Source organism: Peromyscus maniculatus, chromosome 11, assembly GCF_049852395.1.
Source record: "Peromyscus maniculatus bairdii isolate BWxNUB_F1_BW_parent chromosome 11, HU_Pman_BW_mat_3.1, whole genome shotgun sequence".
In the NCBI taxonomy this organism is placed as follows: Eukaryota; Metazoa; Chordata; class Mammalia; order Rodentia; family Cricetidae; genus Peromyscus; species Peromyscus maniculatus.
Window position 1 is genome coordinate 39,154,469 of NC_134862.1, and position 21,627 is coordinate 39,176,095.

General features: G+C 39.9%; 1 protein-coding gene across 1 annotated transcript in view; it reads left to right on the forward strand.

Moving 5' to 3' along the window:
- The window catches only part of Thsd7b (thrombospondin type 1 domain containing 7B), an 852,383-nt gene that overhangs the window by 128,374 nt on the left and 702,382 nt on the right, over positions 1 to 21,627 (forward strand). Inside the window, exon 2 of the mRNA XM_042258057.2 lies at positions 10,819 to 10,992. Coding sequence (XP_042113991.2) covers positions 10,854 to 10,992 — 139 coding nt within the window. The 5' untranslated portion in view covers positions 10,819 to 10,853. The remainder of the gene's footprint in view (positions 1 to 10,818; positions 10,993 to 21,627) is intronic.

Here is a 21,627-nt window from a genome sequence, read left to right on the forward strand (position 1 = left end):
TTGATGTCAGCTGTGGACACATTTTTCAATTGCTTCCTTTGCAACATTAGATTCATAATTAATCAAGATAACACAAGGCTGTACTTACAGTTTAACCGGATAATTGTCTTGGTATTAAATATTTAGAATCTTACATTGTAGGAAATATTAATGAGTAATTAAATATTTTTTTAATTTTAAAGGTCAACATCATTTGAAAAGAGGAAGTTATCTCATTCACACAGTCTAGTAATCCTGTTTTTTCAGTAAGGGTCTTTAGTGCAGCTGAGTGTAAGCCCATATGAATCCCACTGTAGCCTTCACGTGTGTGTGTGTAGTAAACTACATATATAGAAAGTGATTATTAAATTCACCCGTGCTTTTTCAAATAAGATACATCACAAAATAGATAATTGTATATCTCATTTATTTCTTAATCTACATACAGAAATATTTATATATTCATTTTTTACTTTTTCTAAAATGTAAGGTTTTCAAATTAAATTTATTTTCATTTTTAATTAACCCAAAGTCCTCAAACAGGAGAATATGTATGTATGTACGTACGTTCCTTAGTATAGTTCAAGTTTTCCTATGTCCCACCTGGCCTGTGGTCCTGCGGTCAGGACAAATCTTTCTCACCCTTCAGTCCCGCTCTATGTGTACCATCAACTCTCAGAAGCAGTGGGTCTATGGTTTTATCTAAGCAGCATATAGCCCAGAAAACTTTTTTTTACACCTTAGTGACTATTTTATGCTATTTCTATTAATTGATTAAACCTCTTATTTACCTTCCTTGCAGTATCCTCATCTTGAGAAAAAGGCAATGAACTACTTTTTCCATTGCTCTGATTTGGGGGCAGGTAAAGCAAGCTTATTTTAAAAGAGCAAGTAATTTGTCAGCTCATGGGTACAGAGTTGTATAACTAGGAAATTGGTTTTTCTAAGTACAGAAGAGAGAATTGAGACTTAAACCCAAAGACATTCCTAAAGTTTCCAGACTTGATGCTGGTGCATGAGAAACTACATTTGTTGATGAATGCATCATCATCAACAATGGACCTGTAAATTTGAGAGATAGATAGGATGTCAGGATGACTACTGGGCCTGGTCTTGTGACATGTGACCCAGTTATGACATGGGGACACTGAGTCAGAACTGGTCTGTGGTCGCACAGGAATGAAGGACTCTGCTTCTGTCAATATGTAAGAGTTGGCTATCAGATGTCCATGTGGACATGGAAAGTGGTAAGTGTAAGGACCAGGGCAGAAGTTGTGGCTGAAGTTATAGGAATGGATATGGAGAAAGAGGAACGGAGACATGAGCTATTTAAAGCAGGACAGCAAACAGAGCTGGGCAAGGGAAGGAATCTGAGGACAGAGCCAGAACCATACAAATATGAATGTCAAAATGAAGAGGATGTGTGAACGGTGTGGGCCAAAGAGAGGGTGCCAGAGAGAAGGAGCCAACATGGAAGTTTCACAACTTGTCTCAAGAGAAGGAAGTGGGGGAGACTCTATGAAGTCATGAAAAGATTTTAGGATTTTCCATGAGGGTGAGGCCAGTTGGTTATAAAACTACAAGAATGCTTTTAAGGTTGTCTCAGAATGATGTAGGTGTAGAAATAACTAGAAGGCTGCATCTTTAATATGTTCTTATCCAACTTTGGCTATTTGTTTTTTTTTTTGTTGTTGTTGTTGTTTTTGTTTGTTTTGAGACAGGGTTTCTCTGTGTAGCTTTGCGCCTTTCCTGGAACTCACTTTGTAGACCAGGCTGGCCTCGAACAAAGAGATCCAGCCTCCCAAGTGCTGGGATTAAAGGCATGCGCCACCACCGCCCACGCAACTTTGGCTATTTGAACCAGTTTATTCTCATAGGGGAAACTAAGTTAGCTTATAAGAATAATTATTCCTTTCTTTGGTCAGCAGGCTCAAATGAATCAAGGAAAACAAACCTGTTCCTCTAGCTTCTTTGTGTGTAGTTATCATCTTAAAGTAAGTTCCCCTTTGTGTCATGGAATAGCACTTAAGATGTCCAAAGATGTAGGTAGATGAGGAAGCCAATATAGAGGATAAACCAGCTTGATCGTCACAGAACCAAGGTCATTTGTGTTCATATTCAGCAGAACATTTCAATATCATCACTTGAACCACATGTGAGGTGTGTTTCAACCTGTGTAAGTGGTAGAGATACAGTCACACAAACCATTGTTTATAAATAGACCCGCTGTGCCAAGGGATTCAGACACTGTGGGGCTTAGGATTTACCTTCAGTTTATGTTAGAGGAAGCACACAGAAAGAGGCATGCCAGAGCAGAAGGAGGTTTTTCTTACAAAGCAGAAAATTGAGAAGTTGATCTCAAACAGTAGTTATGGATGGATGAAGAAAGCAGGGTCCTGGGATTCTTCTGTGTTCTTCTCCTTCATGCACAGGGTGTGACATCCATCATCCCAGGCTGAAGATGACATCCACATTTTATAGGAATGCAGCCAAATGCAAGGGCCTGTCTTTTCTTTCAGGGAACTGTACTTTTTATTGAACATGGGTGATAGCCATACCTTTGACCCTGCAGCCTATAAATCATACAGCTGGGTAGCACCAGTATACCTGGCAATATGATTTTCTTTTTCTTAAATAGGACATATTTTAAAATATATAGTTCTGGAAGAAGTGGGGAATACAGACATATCTTCATTTTCTACTAAGTTGAAGTTTTGGCTAGAAAACCCATTTCAATCTTTTTTTTAATCTGCTATGTCTTTTGGCAAGAGTTTATACAGAAAGAGGTAAAACATTATTATAAATATTTTTCAGACTTTTCTGTGCTTTATTCTATGATGCAAAGCTATTTCAGTTCTTAATATGTATTTATATTAATAACTGATATAAGGATATATTTATATTATATATATGTCAACATCTACATATTACATGCTTATATTTGATATCATTATGATCCTTCAGTGGGAATAATTGCTTATCATGTTTTGATTTTTATGAGTGTTAAGTAAAATGATAGAGAGCTTGCCTTGCACGAGCCACTGAGAGAACCCATAAAGTTGGGAAGGATCTTTGCTTTGAAGGGCATGGGGAATTGCTTGTGTTGGTGTTACACCTCCAGCATAACATAATTTTATCATAGCTAAGGCACTTTCCTCATTTGTGGTACACACATAGTGGAATATTTTTCTTGTTTTATTTTATTTATGGTGAAATTTTTATGGCTTCTTAAGGACAATGCTTGTCTCTGGGCTTTCAATGACAGCCAATGAGGTCTCTCACAAACGGCTCACTATCTCCACGAGCTTTGTATTTCAAGTCATTCCCCGCACCTTGGCTTCATCATCTTTAAAATGAAATGCCAATATGCATACTTGAAATGGTCATATGCACGTACAAATTGCACAAGACTGAGCGGGCTGCTCTTCAATGATGTCCTTAGGATACTGCCATGTGTAGAGTAATGCATTATGGAAGATGAAGTAGAGCTCACAGCTGTGTGCCCAGTCATCAGCCATCTTTACTGCGACATCTTCTCCACTGTGAGCATTAGATGATGCTCTGTGGAAATACGTAGCCACAGTAAGCTTGGCCCCCACTCTTCCCTATTCCTTCAGGCTGAAGGTAAACTGGAACAGTTTCTATGGTTTTAAAGTTTTGTACCTTTTAAATATTCAAGGGCTCTGATGATAAGAATGCATTTAGGGGGAAATGAAATGCATAAGACCGACACACTTTTTGTAGGCTGAATGGCCTTTGTGTGATTAGAAAGTTGAGGCGAAAAGGAGAAACTGTGTTTCTTATTTAGTATTCATCATTTTCACGCTCTCCTTGCAAATATATCCTGGGTGCTAAGAGATATAGTAAATAAGTTGATTTGGAAATTCAGCAACCTCTATAATGTAAATTATTCATATCATCATGGGTGGTGTCTCCAGCATAGCATATTTTATCAGTTAAAGCATTTTTTCCCCGTTTGTGTTATACAAACAGAGGAATGGTTCTCTTGTTCTTCTCTATCCCCTCATTTTGTTCATAGTGAACTCTCAAGTTACAGGTGTAACAATCACTCCCACTGTGGCCCAAAGAATAATTTGGTGAATTTCAAGCATTTGAGAGAAAGAAAAAAGGCAACAAACCTGTGTTCAGAGTCCATCCTGCATGTTCCCTGAGCCTGAGAGTGATCCACCTTAGATACATATGAAATGATGCACTTTGACTCATGTTGGCTCTCCCTAACAACCAGGTTCCTCTACTCTAATTTAAGCTTTGGAAAAAATAAACCATTAGGTATAGTGGGGAAGACTGAGAACACCAGTAACTTGTGGGTCTTCTCAGGAATATGATTGCTGTAGTGCTCTGTACAGAACTCAGTTGTACATTCTTAAATATCTTCTTTAGATCTTGTTGTTGCTATTTTAAACTCATCCTATGAGCCCTACTGCTATGATGCCTTGTTTATTGGTGTTAGCTAGGACATATATTGACCTTGGAGTATAGGGGGTCTCAAAGCTATTCATCTTGGAGATGATAGACTATGAGTAAAAAGTCCTACCCTAGATAATCACAGAAAGAGGCCTCAAGGCTGTGGGTCCCTTTGAAGAGTCAGAACTGGGCTTCAGGCCAGTGAGCAGTGCTCAGAGGAGATGAAGGCTCAGAGTAAGCTGTGCTGAGATAATATTTTTTCCAAGTAAGATTCAAGGATTGATGCAGAATTGGAAATATTGGAATATGAGTCCTTGGCTTATCACCCTGGCTCCTGCATGATCTCACTGGAACTCATAATCCAATTGAGATTTCTGTCTGACCTCTCATTTACAGTCATTTTAAAGAGAGTAGATATACTTTCCTTTAGTTCACATTTGAATGACTTGCATCTACTTTTACATATGATGGATGTGTAAGAAGGCATCCTACTAATGAGAATGGGACAAAGCCACCTATATTGTGACAGTTTGGTATCATGGAAAGGCATGGCTTCAGTAGAGTTGGTCTTTCTAGCTAATTCCTTTGTTTAACTTTTGTAATCACAGCTTAACCTCAGACACAATCATTATTTTTATTTAACTCCATTTGATATGACACTGACTTAGAACCTGTCATTGTATGATACTCAGCCCATTTGCTTTTGCCTAGGTGTATTTTTCACCCTTGTAGGAGTCATGGGAAGATCTATTATTTCTGGGGGCAACATATCTTATTCTACTTTCTCAGCAGAATAATTGGCAGTGGTGTCTTACTACAAATGTCCAGACAAGTCTTTTATCACATCTATATTATACAATTAACCATCCATTTGTGTCATTTGTGTATATGTGTTTGTAGAAAATATTACGTTGTTTTCTGAGTGAAATAATAGTCTGAATTCAGTGGAAGTGTCTATTGAGACAAAAGACCTAGGAAGATTTTAACACATCACAATACGTCTAGCTCCCATCTGATTCCCATCTGATTCCTAGCTCTTGGGAAGTTGAGGTAGAAGAGAGAGCCTGTGGCTGAATTCTGCCTCCTCTTACTCTCCAGGAGCCTTTTTTTTTTATCTCTCTTAAGTTCTAGCTCTGAAGATAGCAGTCTCCTCACCAACAGAGTGGGGGGGGGAGAACATGCCTCCCAATGATGGTATATGTGTGATATTCACCAAAGCAAACAGCTAGAACGTGCTCATATATACACTTTGCTCAGAAGGCTGGCCACTAGAATTCTGGGAAACAACTCACAGCCAGAACTATCTACCAATTTCAAAATGTTTCTACTTGAGAAGGGGATCTCTTTTTCTGATTCACACACACACACACACACACAAAATATCGTATAAACTCTGAGTGACCATAGAACGAATTATAATTTAGCTCCACGATGCGCAAACCTTAGCATCGTGATGAGTCGTACTTTTGGCTCTTTGCATCAAGGATGTGTGCTCAATTCAGTTTCCAAGGACAGAAGGTTTAGAGATGATGAGTAGTGCCTCCAAGGAGTCATGAAACCTACTAACAGACCACTTATGAGAATAAGCAGAGAACAAGTGGACTTGGTTTATTTCAGCCAGAGCCCTCCACTTTTACTCCCCTCAATACTGGTATGTGATGTAGAAGTCTGAAGCAGAGCTTTAGGTTGTCTTTTAAAATACTTTCTTCATCCCAGGGCTGATGCAGGTGACCAGAGAGCTATGTACTCAAAGTTCATTGCTTGGCTCCTTCTAGAATAAATTTTACTAATTTATGCTATTCCACTGTACCCTTGGTATATTCTGGGAATGCCATGAGACTGCCTCAGATGCTACCTACTGTTGTCTGTTCTATTTGATGATGTTCAGCATCACCTGTATTTATGAGGAGCACTGGGTAGGTAAAATCTACAAGTGGGTAGGATAGAGCAATGGCTCTTTATGAGGAAAAAAATCAAGCAAAAGGAAGTGTCCTGGTTTTATTTCTAGTGCTGTGATAAAAATACCCTGAGAATGGGCAACTTAGGGGAGAAAGGTTCATTTTAGCTCACAGTTCCAGGTTAGAGTCCATAGCTGTATAGAGATCACAGTAGGAGCCCAAAATGAGTCACATCCACAATCAAGAGCAGAAAAAATAAATGAATCCATGAATGCTTAATGCTTACCTAACCATTTCTACTCTAGTCTAGTTGAGTCCAGGTTCCCAAACTAAGGATTTGTGCCACCCATATTCAGAATGGGTCTTTCCACATCCATTAATGCAACAAGACAATCTCCACAGATGTGTTAACAAACAAACCTGATATAGAGAATGCTGCATTGAGATGCTCTAGATAGTTGGAACTGAGCATCACAAGAGATGTCACATATTACTTTGTATATGAGGACTTCAGGATTATAGAAGCTATTCTTTTTTCATTGTTTGGTAGGATGCTTATAGTCAGAGTCACCACTCTTCTTCAGTAACTTTGCTGGGTATTAGGTGTACCAATGTTTACCTGTGACACTTTACGGTGTTCAGGCCACTTTTCATTCTATTATACTATCTATCTATCTATCTATCTATCTATCTATCTATCTATCTATCTATCTATCTATCTATCTATCTATCTCTATCATCTATAACCTATATAGCTGTCATCCATCATCTGTATCTGTCATCTAGTTATCTGTCTATCCATCTACACATATGTGCATATATGTATGTGTGTATATATTTTTCATAATCAAATATCAAGTTTATTTCCATTGTCTTCAGCTCTAGTTGTAATCGTAGTCAGAATTTTTCCTGTGTCCTGGCTAGATGGTGGTCAGGACAAATCTCTCCCACTTGCGTCCCCCACGTAAGCACACAGAGGCTTATATTAATTGTAATTGCTTGGCCATTAGCTCAGGCTTATTACTGACTAGCTCTAACACTTAAATTAACCCATAATTCTTATCTATGTTTAACCACATGGCTTGGTACCTTTTCTCAGTTCTGCCTTGTTATCTTGCTTCCTCTGTGTCTGGCTGGCAACTCCTGACTCAGTCCTCCCCTTCCCAGCATTCTCCTTGTCTGCTTGTCCTGCCTATAATTCCTGCCTGGCTACTGGCCAATCATCAATTTATTTATCAACCAATCAAAGCAACACACATTCACAGCATACAGAACAACATTCCACAGCATGTAGTTTTCTTCTGTTTAGAGAAATTCTGTCTGGAACTAAGGTTGTAGTGAATAGGTAAAGTAACATTTGTCTAGCATATATATATTACCCTGAGTTCTGTCACTATCATTGCAAAAAAATACCCAACAAAGAAATAGAAATATACATGTATATATGGTAGGCATATCAGATTTCATATATTCTAAAACATTGTTTGAATCTTTCCTTTTAAAGCTGTGTCTGAAGAGGTTTTGGATTCTTTGTGATAGGTACCAGCTGTTCATGTGTTTACATTTTATATTTTATTATCCTGTTTGAACTTTTCCTATTATCAGCCATGTTCAACCCTCCACTGAATATTTTCTGCCCAGTTTATCTTCTATTTCTCAAATATCTCTTAATAGTTTTACTTATCCATAGTTGCTGGAATTATTTCACCAGTTTCATAACCCTGACCCTGTAGCTAGAGTTTTCCTGCCTTGCCCACAGGCAGGACAAATCTTTGTCACCTGCCAGTCCCACAGCCGCTCAGACCCAACCAAGTAAACACAGAGACTTATATTGCATATAAACTGTATGGCCATGGCAGGCTTCTTGCTAACTGTTCTTATATCTTAAATTAACCCATTTTTATAAATCTATACCGTGCCACATGGCTGGTGGCTTACCAGAGTCTTTACATGCTGCTTGTCCAAGTGGTGGCTGCAGTGTCTCTCCCCTCAGCCTTCTGCTTCCCAGAATTCTCCTCTCTCCTTGTCCCACCTACTTCCTGCCTGGCAACCTACTTCCTGCCTGGTCACTGGTCATCATTGTTTTATTTATATTATATAGAGCAATATCCACAGCACTTCCCCTTTTTTTCTTTTCTTAAAAAGGAAGGTTTTAACTTTAACATGTAAAATTACATATAACAAAACAATTATTGAGCAAGAATTACAGTTACAATATTAAAGATGTCCTATCTATCTTATATTTGTGAGTTTAAGGTTTTATATCTAACTTATCTTTTATCATAACTGAGGAAATTACAACTATGTAGTTTTCAACCACATCAAAGACCTGAGAAGGAACATAATGGTACCTGAGAAATGGTAGATGGATGCAAGCAACTTTCGGGAATCTTGCAAAAGTAGACCAAGACAGCTGGCAGCCTGGACAGTCACCTAATGTTTCTCAGCATTGTTGGTGCATTTAAATTGGCTACAGGCCTAGAGTATCTGACAGACCATTTTTAGAAGCAGGAATTCTGAGAGACCATCTTACCCTGTCTTGGCAGAGTACAGTGGTCACTTTCCTTGTGTCCTGCTTGTCCAGAAAGGATAGCATTGCATTTGTACTGTCAGCCGTCAAGGCAAGGGCAGTTCTTTGCCCAGTAGGTCATTTTGTGCCAAGAAGACAAACTTCCAAATGGAAATGTCTTAGAAGCCCAACATTCTCTCGGGATCAATTGGTGCAGCCAGGAGCAATTGTGTCTCACGTCAACAGAATGCTAAGTTATTTAGATGCCATATTCTCTAGGTCTATGAAGTGTTTGAAGATTACCTATCTATCTGAAATGTATCTATGTATACCTAGCTTCCCAGAATTCTCCTCTCTCCTTGTCCCACCTACTTCTTGCCTGGCAACCTACTTCCTGTCTGGTCACTGGACATCAGTGTTTTATTTATATAGAGCAATATCCACAGCATGACCCTTAATTTTTTTTTTAGTTTTTTTCTTTTCTTTTTATTAGATTTTCTATTCATTTTACATATCAACCCGGATTCCCCTGTCCTCCCTCCTCCCACCCCCAGCCTTTCCTGCCTAACCCACTCCCCATTCCCACTTCCTCCAAGGCAAGGTCTCCCCTGGGGAGTCAGCAGAGCCTGGTAGATTCAGTTGAGGCAGGTCCACACCCCTCCTCCCTTCACCAAGGCTGCACAAAGTGTCTCAGCATTCGCACTGGGTTTCAAAAAGCTGACTCATGCACTAAGGACAGGTCCTGATCCCACTGCCTGGGGGCCCCCTAAATAGTTCAAGCTAAACAACTGTCTCACTTATCTAGAGGGCCTAGTTCAATACCATGGGGGCTCCTCAGCTATTGGTTCACAGTTCATGTGTTTCCACTAGTTTGGCTAGTTGTCTCTGTACTTTTTCTAATCATGGTCTTGATATCTCTTGCTCATATGATCCCTCCTCTCTCTCATCCATTGGACTCCTGGAGCTCTGCCTGGGCCTTGGCCATGGAGCTCTGCATCTGCTTCCATTAAGTCACCAGATGAGGGTTCTATCAGGACAGTTAGGGTGTTGGGCCATCACCAGAGTAGGTCAGCTCAGGCACCCTCTCAACCATTGCCAGTAGTCTATTGTGGAGGTATCTTTGTGGATTCCTGGGGACCTCCCTAGCACTCTGATTCTTCCTATTCCCATGGGGTCTTCAAATTTATCATGGTATCTCTTTCCTTGTTCTCCCACTCTCTTCCTGATCCAGCTAGGATCTCCTGCTCCCCTAAGCTCTCTTTCCCCTGACCCTTGCCCTCCATGAACCCCCCCCCTGACCCCCAGTTTACTCATGTAGATCTCATCTATTTCTCCATCGCTGGGCGATCCCCTCTGCCTTTCCTAGGGCCAGACCCCCAGTTTATCTTGCGCTGTTCACTAGTAACTGGTGATGCCCACTAATCTTAGATATTTAAAAGTTCTTGACTGTTTTAAAATTCCCTCCTGACATTCAAGGCCTTTTACAATTTGGTCGCTAACCTGTATTCCAAAGCTCATCTCCACCTGTTCCTCCCTCCCCTTCATGTCCTTCAAAGCAACTACCCGCTTAATCACCAATCCCTGAACACAAACATAACTAGCTTTCAGTGCCTTATTCTCTCAGATGTGTCCTTCTTGACTCCTTCAAGCCCTTATGTTTCCCAAAGGCTCTTCTCAGATATTGTCTTGTGTATTTCCCTCTATTTTCTCTCGGCTCTGGCCTCATTCTGAGTCATTCCACTCACTGCTGTTAAGGATGTTTGTTCCTCACCCTCTTTGGGTCTTGGTAGCGCCTGTCAATTTCTCTCCTCAGTTGTGAGCCCCTCAAGGAATTCGTCCGAACAGAAGGAAGAAAATGTGTGAGACATCCTCCAAACTTGATTACTTTTAAGAATAAAACACTCTGTAATGGGGCATCTGTCATGTGGTCACATGAAAGTCACCGGCAGTTGGAGCATGTCATGATTGCCAAGTAGTAGCACTCACCTGTCTCTCTCTTGCTTTCAGGATTAGGCAAGGGAAGACGCTGAAAAATCTGAAGAATGTTTCCAAGGAGTGATCTGGCTGTCACTCACTGGATTCTGAGGAGCATGAGGAAGCTCTTTCTGGTGTTTTCTCTCCTGCTGTCCCAAGCAGCTCATTTGGAAGGCAGAAAGGACAATCAGTTCATCTGGAAAACAGGTAAGACTGTCCTGGCTGTTATTTTGTCCCACAGTTATTTAGGAGAATATTCCTTTCATATTTCTGGGGTAGTGGGAAATATCCAGAGAGGGAGAATAGACTCTTAAATATACAGCTTACATTAGGTTTATTAAAGATTTGTTTTTATATTTATTTGTTTGTTTGTTAACTATTTGTGTGCATGTGTGTGTGTGTGTGTGTGTGTGTGTGTGTGTGTGTGTGTGTGTGTGTGTATAAATGCCTGCAGAGGCCATAAGAGGGTACCAGATTCCCTGGAGCTTGAGTTATTGGTGATTATGAGCCGGTCACATGGTTGATGGGAACCAAACTTAGATCCTCAGCAAAGGCAGCAAGCACTGTTACCAGCTGAGCCATTGCTGAATCTCCTCACACTAGATTTTAATTCCTGCTTAATTCCATCCATGACAGTGATACTTGTTATCCTTTAGAATTTTTGTGTTGTTGTCAACTACAGTTATCATTTTCACAGTTACATCTACTTCTTCTTTGCCAACTATTTCTCAACAGAGAAACCAAATATGACATCTGAGTGGAGCTGATCTCCTCAGCTGAAAGGCTTTGGACCAGTTTTGTATGTCTTTCTTTCAGGGTTCAAACTAGTTAGCTCTTTTTTGTTAAATAGCCTCCAGTACAGATTATTTAAATGTGGGATTGGGAGCATGAACAATTACCTAGCTTGGGCTGGAGAGAGAATGCAGTAGTAAGAATTCTTGCTGCTCTCGCAGAGACCCAAGTTCAGTCCCCTCTCTCATATCATGTGGCTCACAACCAACTGCAAGGCCAGCTCCAGAGGATCCAACACCACTTCTGACCCCCAGAGGCATTCACATGCACACATACACACAAAATATTTTAAAAAGACTTTAAAGTAATTATCTGAACAACTTTGCTTATGGGTGGTGACCACAGAGTCTCTTTACTGTATTTAGAGACCCTTAGCTATCTTGTGTACAGTTCCTTGTACATTTATGTGAAAGAATTGATTTCAGGTTTTCAAGTTTATGTATAACTTATACTCTCTAACTGTATCCTGAATTTGCCTGTGTAAAACATGTATTCATTTCCAACCATAATAATTTATTAGCTTAAATTAGGAACCCCAAACATAGGGTTGTTACTCTCATATGGCTCTTTGTATCTCTAATGCTTCCTTTGCTGTGGATTTTAATTTCCTTTAAGTTTCACAATCAGATCATTTACAATATTTATTACTATTTCAAAAGTCCATTCTTGCAAGTATAGATAACTTATACACTTAATATCTTAGAAGGGGAATGTGGTGGTGGAGAAGATCTATGGTCCTCCGAGAGTTTTCATTTGGGTCCCATCATCTGTAAATTAAATAGACTGCGAACATATTGTCACCATGGAAATATGTACAAAAGTGATATTCATAATATTTAAATGACTTTGCAAAAATGAAAATGAATTATGTTTTAAAGTATATTAAGTAAAAAATCCTAGTGCCATTAGAGAAACAGTCTGGAGAAAACTTAATTGCATTAAGACCTCTATAAATTAATTTAATGGTGGGCTCCAATACTACATTAGTGATTTGTGATTCCCCTCCCCCCCAGTATTGCCAAGCTTTGGAGATAGTTTTTAAGTCAATATTGCATTTCTGTAAAGGGTGCTCTATTGTCTAATCACAGGAGTCAAATGTTCTATAAGGGTGGGTATGTGTGTGGAGGCCAGAGATCAGCTTAATGTCTTATTGGCCTAGAACTCACCAATTAGGGTAGGGTGACTACTAGCACACTCCAGGGAATCTTCTTGTCTCTGCCTCTCCAATGTTGAGTTTGTAAATGTGTGCCACTGTGCCTGGTCTTCCTGGCTTCTGGAGAATCAAACTCTTGACCTTGGCAATCACTTCACAAAATGAGCCATCTCCCCAGTCCACAAAAGAGAAACATTTCATCAATTCAAACTTTATCTGGCTACCTTACTGCCTGATGTTCTCTGAGAAATGCAATTAAAATGGAAAGTAGCAAATCTGCAACATTAATGAGATGTGTTAGGAAAATGAGCTTATTTAGAAGAAAATTTATGTGTGTTTTCTAAAAGTAAGCAATTGAGCTTCTGGAGAGGGAAATCTCTTCAGAAGACACAGGCATTGTTCAAAATAAACATCGAAGTGGATGTTTTCGTTTTTGCACTGACTACTGCTCCTCTATTTCTAAGCCAGTGGTTCTCAACTTTCCTAGTGCTGCAACCTTTTAATATAGTTCTTCATGTTGTGCTGACCCCCAACCATCACATCATTTTCGTTGCTACTTCTTAACTGTAAGTTTTCTACTGTTACGAATAATAAATAAGTATCTGTGTTTTATGATGGTCTTAAGCTACCCCTATGAAAGGGTTGTCTAACCCCCAAAAATGTGGTGATTAAGGACCCCACAGATTAAGAACCACTGTTCTAAACTAAAGTATTAGCACATGACCATCAACTTCAAAAGCAGAAAAATGTCAACAGTGAAAAATCAAAAGCAAAACTCTAAACCCTCTACTCATCTCTTTTGTACCTTTCAAAAAATGACATGTAAATACATGTGGATTCATACAACTGAATCTTTACATTTTTTTATAGCTAGCCTTCATCATACCATGATGTCTTGATGAATAGTACATACTAGGTTGCATGTGCCAGTCTTATCTTTTAAAGGTTGTGTAGTATTCTTTTGTGTTCTTGTTTAATTGCTTGGCACCTCAGTGGCTTCTATATTTTGCTATTATATATAATGTTGATGTGGATAAAGTACTATTTTGAAGGTAAACAATAAGTTGTCTTGAGAAGTCATCACATCCTGTGGAACAATTTGGAGTCATAATCTTTAAAGTTGGCTTTAACACTTTTGTTTCTGCTGCACACAACACACACACATACACACACAGGAATTTAATATACTTCATATGAAAAACTTTTGTTGCTGAAATTAATTACATTTTTACAGTATGTTATCAGATCTATGAACATAGATGAATACAGGTCCAATGTAATCTGGAATTTGAACAAATATCCTGGAGACACAGGTAAACCTATTTTACACTGGAAATCACCTTTCTGTTTGGTTGGATGCCATCCACTTAAACTCCTTGCTAATCTCCACTGTTTTCTCCCTAAAATCAAAAGGTTAAATGTCAGTTAACTTCATCTAAATTAGAGGCATTCCTAGGTAAGTCTTGGCTTTGGAAACACATTGGACTGATGATAGAGAGGGCCATGCTATGCTGCTAAGGATTGTTGTATTAAGGGAGCCTGGTAAGTTGAATATTGGAGAGTCTCTGATCTGCCAAAGCTTCCCAGCACCTGTCCTCACCATGAGGACATCAGATCAATATTTAGTGTCAAGCAGCCCATCACCCATATCTGAGGAAGAAGGATCCTTCTGTCAGAAGGATCAGATAAGAACTGAATTTGCTTATTGTTTTAAGTTTAAATCTGTAGCTATTTGTAAGCACCTGCTTTGTTAAGGAGTGGGCCACAGTCTCTGAAGCCCTGGGAAATACCTACTTCATACATTCTTGGTAATGGTTTTGAGAAGTGTGTTCATTCCATTAATATTTGCCGAGTCCTATGTTCTGGGCTGTGTTACAAGGGTACAAGATACATAAACATTGGGAATAAAGCAGATCCTCAGTTATCAGAAACAGCAATTGGAAAATATGTGATATGGTAAGAAATGGTAAAATGTAAAGCATGACAGGAAGAAAGGGGTAAATGGTGGAGAAGAGAGTGGAAGCTTGAACAGGCTGTTGTTGGAACACTTCACTGAGGAAGTGGCTCCGTATAGAAGACCAAGGGCTAGTGAAGGCGCCAGCCATGGGGATGAGAGAAAGAAGGTATAGATGGCAAGCATAGGGTACTGAGGCAGAAGCACAGGGTGGTGTCATGTAAGGACGAGGGAGGAGCTGGAGATGATAGTCTTGACCTATAATCCCAGCACTCAGGAGACAAAGACAGGTGGATCTCTGTGGGTTCAAGGCCAGATTGATCGACAATCAATTGATCGACTCTGGCCAGCCAAGGTGACACAGTGACATCCTGTTTCAAAAATAACAAAACAAAAACAGGTCTAGGGAGGAGACCAGCATCCTGGAGCAGACAACACAGCAAGGGGAGGATGACAGGCACCCAGGACAAGAAGGTAGCAGGACCATGTTAGCCGTGTCCTTATCTGTTACAGCTGCGACTCTGGATGAAACCGATGTCAGAATCCACAGAGCTATGACATGAGCTGAAATTCTTTCCAGAAAGATTTGAGTGAGATCATGGTGGGAAGACTTGATAAAAGGCAGGTCAGGGCTACAGGTTAGGTGGTGCTAAGGACAAAGAGTGGGTACAGCAGTTTGGACCAAGGCCATAGAAGTGAAGCTAGTGTGAGGAGGTTGAATTAAAGATGCATTTAAGTGCAACTGAATGATATAAGATGTATTGTGGGTGGATGTGCCTAGGGGCAGATATATTTAAGAACAGGCTTATGTGATTTAAGGACAGGCTCATCTAATCACCAAGTATGATTTCGATGATGACTTGAGACCCTTCTGCTTGTTGCAGATGGAGAGTGTTACCTGCATCCAGGGGCCACAGCTACACATCCTAAAATGATCAAGGTAGCACCCACCCCTGAACAAAATATCAGGTCTTAAATCTATCTCTAGGACCTTTTAGGTTGAAAAGCCCAGACTTAAGCTAAAGCCTTTGGAGGGGTGTCGTAGTTTTCTGTTGCCATGACAAAACCACATGACCAAGGCAGCTTATAAAAGCAAGCATTGCATCAGGGACTCGTGGTTCCAGAAGGTCAGAGTCCATGACCATCACGGTGTGGAAGAATGGCGGCAGGCAGGCAGGCAGGCAGGTGCTGAAGTAGCAGCTGAGAGCTCGTGTCGATCCAGAGATGTCAGGCACAGAGAACAAGAGCTAGCTGGTAATGACATTGGCTTTTGAAACCTTAAAGCCCGCCTCCAGTGACACCTCTTCTATGAAGCCACAGCCCTCTCTTTCCCAACCACTTCCTCCAACTGGGGACCAAGTATGCACATCTATGAGCCTATGCAGGCTATTCTCATTAAAACCAACACAGGTGGGAAGGAGAAATGCAAGAGAGATCCTGACTTTGCCCTGATGAGTGAAGTCAATCAGGTCGTGTGTAAGTGAGATGGCTCAATGAAGCTACCACGTTCGTGAGTTCGAACCACAGGACCCACATGGTGGAAGGAAAAAAATTACTAACTCATTAAAGTTGTCCTCTCTTCTTCATGTGTAAGTTGTGGCACCTTTACCCTGCCCAACACACACACACACACACACACACACACACACACACACACACACACACACACACACACACAAAATAAATAAATAAATAAATAAATAAATAAATGGAAAATTAAGTCATTTCTTTTGTGCTATACAGGAAGCAGAGAGTGTGCTGTGAGGTGCTTAGCCTCGACCACACTTACGTTTTGACCTTGTATGAAACTCATACCCAGGTATCAACCACCAAGTTATATATACACAATCTGAACACAGGAGAGAGATGGCGGATATGCAGCAGCAAAGAGGTTGAAATTAAACGAAGCTTTAGAAATGCAGATATACACTCAGAATTTGTGATCCTGAATATAGAGAGAATAACATTTTGATTACATCCTTCGGGAGCCAAATGACATTAAAAAATCATGGTGCTAAAATGCACGTAACATAAACTTTACCATTTTAGCAGCTTTAAAGGTGTAAAATTCAGTGAGATTTAGCACACTCGTAGAGAGAGGGAGAGCTGGAGCTTTTGTAGATACCTTGTTCCAGAACGTTTTCACTAGCCAAAATCGCATTTTACCAGTGAGCTTATAAAAAGACAAGAAAACAAATTTGGTTCTTGATAATAAAATGTGAAAGGGAAAAAAACAAGTTGTGTAATTATTTCTTCATGATCATGTTTAGAAATTGTTAGCTTTCGTCAACATGTAATGAGCCCTTTTTAGTAGTATAAATTACACTAGCATAGTAGAAAGAACTAAAGTGGTCTTTCTGCAGAGAGGCACCCCCAAATCCTGAGTGTCTACAGGGGAGAGGTATTTCACTTCTCTGAGCCTTTACTAGCTTAAAACGAGGACATCAACATTCTGTGGGGAAATTTTGAAAAGTAAGATGAAATATGGAAATATATATTGAAAACTGGCTACTCAATGTTAGCTACTATTTCTGTTTTGTTTTTTTTTTTTGTCTATGTCTATTTTACGGGTTTTTTTTTTTAACAGTAATGTGTATGTGTTTATGTGGTGGTATGGCCTAGTTCTGGAGTCATGGGTAGCTGTAATCCACTTAATGAATGTTGGGAACCAAACTAGGGTCTTCTGAACTCTTAACCACTGAACCATCTTCTCTTGCCCCCATTTCCTTCATTATCGTCTAGCAGTCTCAAGCTTGGTATAGCTATGTTTCTGTGTTTTGAAGTTTTCATGTAATGTATGTGGGAACCAGCTCCCACCTTTTAAAGGGTTCCTATGAGGAGGAGAGAGGAATAAGAAACTTTTAGATAGATAGTGGAGAGGAGACATACAGAAACACAGGATAGCTTCGGGAGGACCTAGGTCAAAATCCACTGGCCCCTTCTGTCTCTTCAAAAGGGCTTTTTTTTTTTTTATAATAATGCCAAGGTGTGGGGCAAAAAAAGCTCCCCCTGCTAGATCAAAGCATACCGCACAACCGAGTGTAGCCCCTTCCAAACACCTGGTAACCATGCCCATGGTCCAATTGTTCCCCTATGCAGCCCTGCTGGGTAAAGCAAGCTTAGATAGCTCTAGGAAACCTCTGTGGGTTTCCACAGATGTACTTCTTTCATCGTACCAAATAAGGATTGTTTGACAGTTACGTGTATTTTATTAAGAAGTAATTTTACTGATTTGTGGTATAAATTTGTCTTTATACTAGACTCTCAGAAAGATTAGACTTCAACACCTTTTACATGATAAATGTGGGGATAATGACCTCCATTCTGTGAGCAAAGTAAATAAAATAGAATTAATCACTTGGAATAAAAATATATAATGTCAATGACATTGCAAAAGAATAAGGTATCTTATCTATGTTCACAGTTAACCATAGCTTAAATAATATTTTCATCACGAAAATATTATAAGGAAAATTATATTATTTATATTGCACACATACATCCTAAACTTCCAGTCTTAGAGAAAACAAAATGTTCTTAGAAGAGAGATTTTGTTTTAATATTTGTTAGAAATCCATAAAATATTTCCTCTGGGAATTAGATTAAATTCAAATCATTTTAGTTACCTCTGTGGACATTAGATCATGTAGGGGGCATGTATTTAATAGACATTTAGTGGTGGTATTCCTGTACTATCAGAAAGCCTTGGCATATATAGTGTGGATTTTACTGCTAAAAGTTATAATTATTTGTCCTTAAAGACCTCAAGCACTAATTTTATAATGTTCCTGAGGGGCAAGAAAAAAAATCTATATTATGTAACAAAACAAATTACTCTGCTGTTTCTTTCTAAATGGAACTAAACCACAGACTTCATGGCAACAGGAGACTTTGTTGTCTTGATGTAGCCCAGGTAACTAGAACACACAAAACTAACTGTTACAGAAGCCATCTTCTACCTTAAGTGAAATGAGGGACAGTGTGTGTGTGTGTGTGTGTGATGTGATGGTGTGAGGCTGTATATATGTGTATTTTGCTGTCACTTCATTTTAGTGTGATTTCTAGTCACATTCTGTGAACGTTTTTAACCTTAACTATTATTTAAAAGGAGACAGAATAGATGTGCAAGACCTTTAAGTGTAGATGGAGTTCTCACCATGAGGGGCTTTAAGTACCTTGCTGCCCCAATGGAGTCCATAGACATAGCTGGTCTGTCTCAACTCTTTTCAGAAAAAAAATCTAATATTTACCTTTACATATCTGTCTCTGTCTGCTTCCCTGCCTCCCTCCCTCCCTCCCTTTCTTCCTCATCGCTTTCTCTCTCCTTCCACTGTCTCTTTTGAAACAGTATGGTTGTATAGCTGGGATAGACCTCAAAATCCTAGCAATCCTTCTGCCTCAGACTACTGAGCGGAGGCTTACAGGTGCTCAGGTGACGTGGTAACATGTAGATGAATTTCTAAATGGTCTTATTAAATAAAAAAAACACAGAGCCAGATACAGGGGTGAAAGCCTGAGAGATCAGGGAAGAAGGGAAAGCCACAGCGAACCTCACCTCACCAAATCTGCAGCTTCCAAATGCGAGTGATTTCCTGTCTACCCAGGCCTATATGCCTTGCTGTTCTGCCATCTGATTTGCTCTCTCTGTCCAGCTACATCACTTCCTCTTCCTGCCCATCTCTGTCACTTCCTGTCTGTCCGTACAGACCTCCAGATCTCCATGGTTAACTAGTGTTGGAATTTAAGGCATGTGCCACCTCACCTGGGTCTCTTTCCAGTGTGGCCTTGAACTCACAGAGATCCAGATCTCTGCCTCCCAAGTGATAGGATTAAAGGCATGTGCTACCTTTGCCTAACTTCTTTGTTTACTTATAATGGCTGGCCTTTTTCTCTGATCTCATGGTAAGCTTTATTTATTAAAGCACAAATAAAATATCACCACAGTAACATACTCCTTACTGTTAACTTTTGGTTTATGTGCACCGGATACCTGCCATGCATTTGCTCCTAGGCCAGTGGAGGTTGTTTCTCTCATCTCACTCCTCATTTCTGCCTTACTGAAATTCTTCTAAGTATTTTTATTAAGCCAGTTCAGCCAATGGCTGTTTTCTATGCAGATTCTCTCTGTGGAGCCAAGCTCTGTACTGTACTTCATTCTTTATTGTTTAGCTCTTTATAGAGGAATGAAAAGCTGCCTCCCGTGTGTTTTCCTTTTGCCTCATTTTCTTGAGGCCTGCTGCTGCTTTCTTCCTAATGTTCCACTCAGTACTTGGTGTCACTCACCATTAATACTCAGGTCTAAAGGCTATTTTGAACGTCTTTCCACAGCCTCCACCCCGATTCACTTGAAGTACAGCAAAGGTGTGAAGTGTGAGTGTATCTTTATCCCTGATTCTCGACTCCCTGCTCACTCTTCTGTTTCTCCCATATGTATATATAACTGGTGATTATTGAACCTAGGCCTTGTCAATACCAGGCAGGTGTACTGAATGAAGACTGCAACCCTAGCCCTCTTTTCAATTTTTTTTTCAGTTTGGAGAAACAGTCTCACTAAGTTGCCTAGGGTTACTTTAAACTCAGTCTGTAGCCCAGGCAGGCAAGACCTGAGGTGCAGTTTTCCTGCCTCCATCCTTCTGAGTATCTGAGATTACAAGCTTGTGCCTCTTGGCCTGCTTCTGTTCAATGTGTTAACATTTCGGATGTCGTAATTTAAGTTGATAATAGATTGTAGTTATTCTAAATGTTTTAAACCCCCTTTGTTTAATAAACACAACACCTTTCTGTTGAGAGGATTTTTATCCTAGTTTGATTGCATGTGTTCTGTGTACCATTTATCTCTTCTCCAAGTCCCTAGACCCAATTCATTCATTCATTCATTCATTCATTCATTCACCAATGACTTCTGAGGTGTGGAGCCCTTACTTCTCTGTCTTTCACATTAGCACAAATGAAGCCTTGAGACAATTAGTTGTTCTCTGTTTCGATCAGTTCTTGAAATTCATGGCCAGGACTTTGAAACTGATGAGCTGGTATTGTTACTGGAGATGGGTTCCTTATAAATCCAAAGCTAATCATAATTAAAGATCTTTACACGGGGACTGTGTCATTGAAAATGACATCTAAGGGATAACAATAGAGATGTTCCCAAATAAACTGTCTTGGAAACAACAGGTTCTCATTTATCTCTTGTATGGAGATCGCATAGCGTGTGGTCCCCACTGACCTGCAGCTCTGCAGGTCTGTTTACTCAGCCAAGCATGTTTTTATTTTGTCTTAAGAACTTCATCTTTCTCTGTTTATCCAAGCCTCACCAGGGGTTTCATGTAAGTGGCACAGAGATTATAATCATGTCCCAATTCTCTGTTGCTATATAAATTCACCCAAAGACAGCAGCTTAAAACAATAGCTTTAATTTTGTTCACACATTGAGGTTCTGTTTGGCTAGTGGTCTGGAGAGGTGTCAGGGACCTGGGTTATTTGGAAGGATTGCCCAACTACTTAGCCTGTGAAGACTTGGGTAGCTGTGGTCGGGAGAGCTGGGAGTCTTTAGTATCTCTGTTTTCTGTGTGATTTCATCATACAGAAGCTTCCAGAGAGTGAGGATTATAACACTATGGCTTCAGGCCTCCAGGCAAACCTCCACAGAGAAATGTAAAGAGATATAGAGTTTGTTCCAGCTTAGCCTGGAAGTCAAGCTTACTCACCTTTGCTATGTTCCATCAATGACACATATCTGCAAGAAGCCTGCACTCTATTTCTTGATAAAAATGGCAAAGTATTCCCAGATACATGTGTGTGCGTGCATGCATGCATTCGTTTGTGTGTGTGTGTGTGTGTGTGGTGTGTGTGTGTGTGTGTGTGTGTAGGGGGGTATACAAGAGGATTTTCAAACAGCTGACCTTCCTCAGTCATTGTCCACCATTTTTATTGACAAGATCTCTTT